The sequence below is a fragment of the Triticum aestivum genome, unplaced genomic scaffold (genome assembly GCF_018294505.1).
Source record: "Triticum aestivum cultivar Chinese Spring unplaced genomic scaffold, IWGSC CS RefSeq v2.1 scaffold84628, whole genome shotgun sequence".
NCBI classification, from domain to species: Eukaryota; Viridiplantae; Streptophyta; class Magnoliopsida; order Poales; family Poaceae; genus Triticum; species Triticum aestivum.
The window spans coordinates 5,763-9,415 of NW_025230352.1; the positions used below are offsets into that span (position 1 = coordinate 5,763).

At 50.5% G+C, this 3,653-nt stretch overlaps 1 protein-coding gene across 1 annotated transcript; it reads left to right on the top strand.

Annotated features, from left to right (window-relative positions):
• The first annotated feature begins 1,086 nt into the window (after nt 1–1,086).
• On the top strand, nt 1,087–2,539 carry LOC123175519 (uncharacterized). Its single transcript, XM_044590228.1, has one exon. It carries the CDS (start codon nt 1,111–1,113, stop codon nt 1,852–1,854), a length of 744 nt encoding a protein of 247 aa, XP_044446163.1. The 5' UTR covers nt 1,087–1,110; the 3' UTR covers nt 1,855–2,539.
• Nucleotides 2,540–3,653: the final 1,114 nt, after the last annotated feature.

Here is a 3,653-nt window from a genome sequence, read left to right on the forward strand (position 1 = left end):
GCTGTTTACATATGTTGTGCCGTGGACTTGTGGGTCAAAATAAATTTGTATTTTCTTGGGCAAATATTGTTGATGATCAAAATTGGCATGTCACACCAGTGCAGAAATAATTTAGCCTATATTTTTTAATATTTATGATACATAATTAATATCATTGGGTAGATTGTTGAATATATTTAATGGTAAATTTATTTGGAGATAAAAATATTGCTAATTATTTTCTACAAATCTAGTCAAACTATCGACAAATATTTAAGGACAGAGGGAGTACTCTATTATTCACCTGCCTTTTGCTGGGTCATCATGATCGATTCTCTCGCTCCGTCCTTCATCTTCTTGGGAGGTCCGGAGGACAAGGACAATCGTCTAGGCAAGCAATAAATGTATGACATCCAATCTCTTGTTTGAGTCAGAGTAAGGCTAATAATATAGCCGGCTGCATCCACGCGAGTAACTAACATCAATTAGGGAGCTGTGCGCCATGGCTCCCGCGACCCTGCGCCCCCGGCCGGCGGCTCCACACTTATCTACTCCCTCCGGCAGCCATTTCTTCCGCTAAGACCAGATCCGGGGTGCTCTCCGCGTCCTCTCTCGGCTGCACTTCTTCTCCCTTTGGAGCTCTTGCTGTGCTGCCCATGGCGCTCGCGTCCGCGTCGTCAACTCCGGATCCGTCGGCCGTCTTGGGGATACGTATATTGATTGCATTGCCTTAGCCGGAGGGGAGATTTAGATGAGATTAGAGATACTTCCTCCGTCTCAGTTTACAAATCCTACGCGTATATCTAGGTTGTCAATTTTATCATCCTAATATAAACTATATAACAAAAAAATTATACCTTTAGAAAATAGAACATCTAAAGTTTATATTGATATATTTTTTGTAATATATGACTTGTATTAGGTTGGTCCAATTGATGACCTAGGGGTACGCGCACGTCCTGTAAACTGAGAGAGAGGTAGTAGATAAAATGACGGCCTAATTATAGGGAGGCCCTCCTTCCTTCCTTCCTTCTTCTTCACACTCACGACGTGCGCGCGCCTCATTCCATTCTCTCCTCTAATCTAATCTAATTTCAGCAAGAAATGCCAAGAAGCACGGACCGCCGCGCAATGCTCGGCTGCTTCCCCGCCGTCGGGGCCGGCCGGAGGCCCCCCAGGTCACCGCCGACGGGGCTCCTTAACCTTATCTACGACGACGGCTCCACCTCCACCTCCGTCTCCGTCTCGCCACCCTCCTCCGCCTCCACCTCCTCCTCGGCCTTCCTCGACGAGGTCGACCCCGCCGACGCCGACGCGCAGGCCGACCTCTCCTCCGCCATCGCGTCCCGCCGCCTCTCCCTCGCACTCCCCGGCCGCTCCAACTCCATCGTCGACTCCTCCTCCCCCGAGCACGCCGCCGCTCCTAGCTGCCACGGCGGCACCACGTGCAGCGTGATCCCGACGCAGGAGGCGGTGCGGAGCGTGACGCTGTCGACGGACGCGCCCCGCGCCGAGTTCCTCAAGTCCATCCTGGAGATGGCGGAGGCTGCTCTTGCCTCCCGCAAGGCAGCCCCAGCCGCTGGTGGCCGTTTGGCCCGCGCTGGATGCCCCCAAGGCCCGTTGGGGCTGCATCGAGCTCCCGGCCTCCCCCAGCCGACTTCGCCGCGATGTCCAGCCTTCACGCTATGTGCGCTGCTCCAACCCCGCGTGACCCTGGCCAGATGGATGGTGGGCTTGGCGACCAGCCACCGCCATTGCTTGGGCATCCCTGTCGACAACTCCTATTGGCGCCGCGTCGTCGACGACTCATGTTGGCGCCGCGCTATCACCCTCGACTACTGCTGTCCTCATGCAGCCCCCGTCTCCTGCCGGTGATGCTTCGTCGTCCTCCACTCTTGCTGAAGCCGCATCATCTCCGACTCCTACCGGCACTGCATCGGGTTTGGACACGGAGCCACCTATTTTGTGGAGCTCCCTTGCCGACAATGAAGAAGATGAGGATGACGATGAGCTAGCCTCGTCGACGCCATAGTCAGCTACCAAATCCTCCATTCCGGTTGCTCAGTTGGGCCTAGCGTCTGAGGTGGATAAGTGCGGAGGTTGGCAGAAGGTGTTGCCGAGGGGCAGCATGCGACGCCCCGACGTCGCCGGCCCCTACATGGGCTCCCCGTCCGGTCCCGGCATGACTTCACGGTAGATGTTGCAGATGTGTCTATCCTGGACACCGTGTGGCGGATTGCAAAGATCCATTTAGGTGTTCTCGGTGCCTGTAGAATAGTCATCGAGCGCGTGGATGTTGCAACGCCTGGCGTCCCCTCAGCTTATTGGGTGGCCCTACTGCGGATGTTGCCCCGCCTCCCTGTCGGGCACCATCAAGGTCCATCTCCTCGCAAGATCCAGATAGAAGCCTCGCTCCCCTCGAAGACGTCTTGTCATGATTCTTGGGCATCGATCGTTTCTGATCCTGCTGGCTCTGTGGCACACACTCCTATGGTGCATAAGAATGCCATGTTATCTATGTTGCCTCGATAGCTCGCTCAGTATTCTGTAGCAGTAAGAGTTGTCCCAACATTGAAGCTTGAAAATCAGTTCTGAAATTCTCTGCAATTTCACTTGACAAACACACATTGAGTCCACATGCAACAACTTGCATGCCTCAACTATTCTGAACAAAGAAAAGATCACCGAAAGATCAAAGGATGGTTAAAAAATCATTGCTGACAGAAACTTGTTAGTACACGCTTTTTATCCTCTTCGGTACTTCACTGCAGGTGCAACTCATGTCAGCACAATTATACCTCATTTTCTTCTTTCTTTTGGTAGCGCGAACCTAAACCGCGGTCGCCCCTAGTTGAACCAGTGTTATGTGGCGGTAAGCTTGTCTTGCGAATTTTCTAAAGAGCATCTCCTTCGGCGCTTCACACCTTAAATCCGAATTGGAAAAATTCCACTGTCCATGGCAGAAACCTTGCAATGGCATCCAAGCACAAGTCGACCAACGGCACCGATAGGGAGCGGAAGCTGGACAACAGGTATGACTTGTTGGGCGCTCCGTCACAAGTAGAGGGAGATAGAAAGTCCGAAAAGGGGATCGACGGCGTGCACGCTGCTGACAACCAAGTATTCAGTCCAGCACATTCATAGCTAGTTGCCCACATTCATTCAGTCCACACATTCATAGGTCGCCTACTTACAGTCATTCAGTCCACTCATCATGTACTGACCTATGTAATGACCGGCGACCAATCAAGAAAGCTATGAATTTCCAAAGGGATTTCGTATAAACCACACAGTACATTTTTAATAGAGGCAAAAACAGGCACGGTAGCAACTGTTTATTTGGAACGAGCTGAAAGTTGAAGCTAGGATGTAGAATCTTACTAGGTAAGGAAAAAAAACACTGTGGTTGACCTTAGATTTAATAATTAGATTACTAACAGTGGTAGTTTTGAGTAAGAGTGGTAGGACCATTAATAATTAGGTTGAGAAAACTAAAACATTCCAGATATGCAAAATGGTGCCTTATATTTGTAGTTGTTCTGGTCTACTTCCTCTTTTCGCTTAAAAAAAATCTGTTCGCCCGTTTTTTTCTCTTCTGTACTGGTCGTTGTTTGAGGATAAAAACAACATTTTAACGGTTTGAAAAGTTTAGCAATTTGAAAAAGTTCCTAAAA

What these genes read in the sequence shown, in the direction of transcription:
- LOC123175519 (XM_044590228.1), top strand. Translation starts at nt 1,111, where the DNA reads ATGCTCGGCTGCTTCCCCGCCGTCGGGGCCGGCCGGAGGCCCCCCAGG.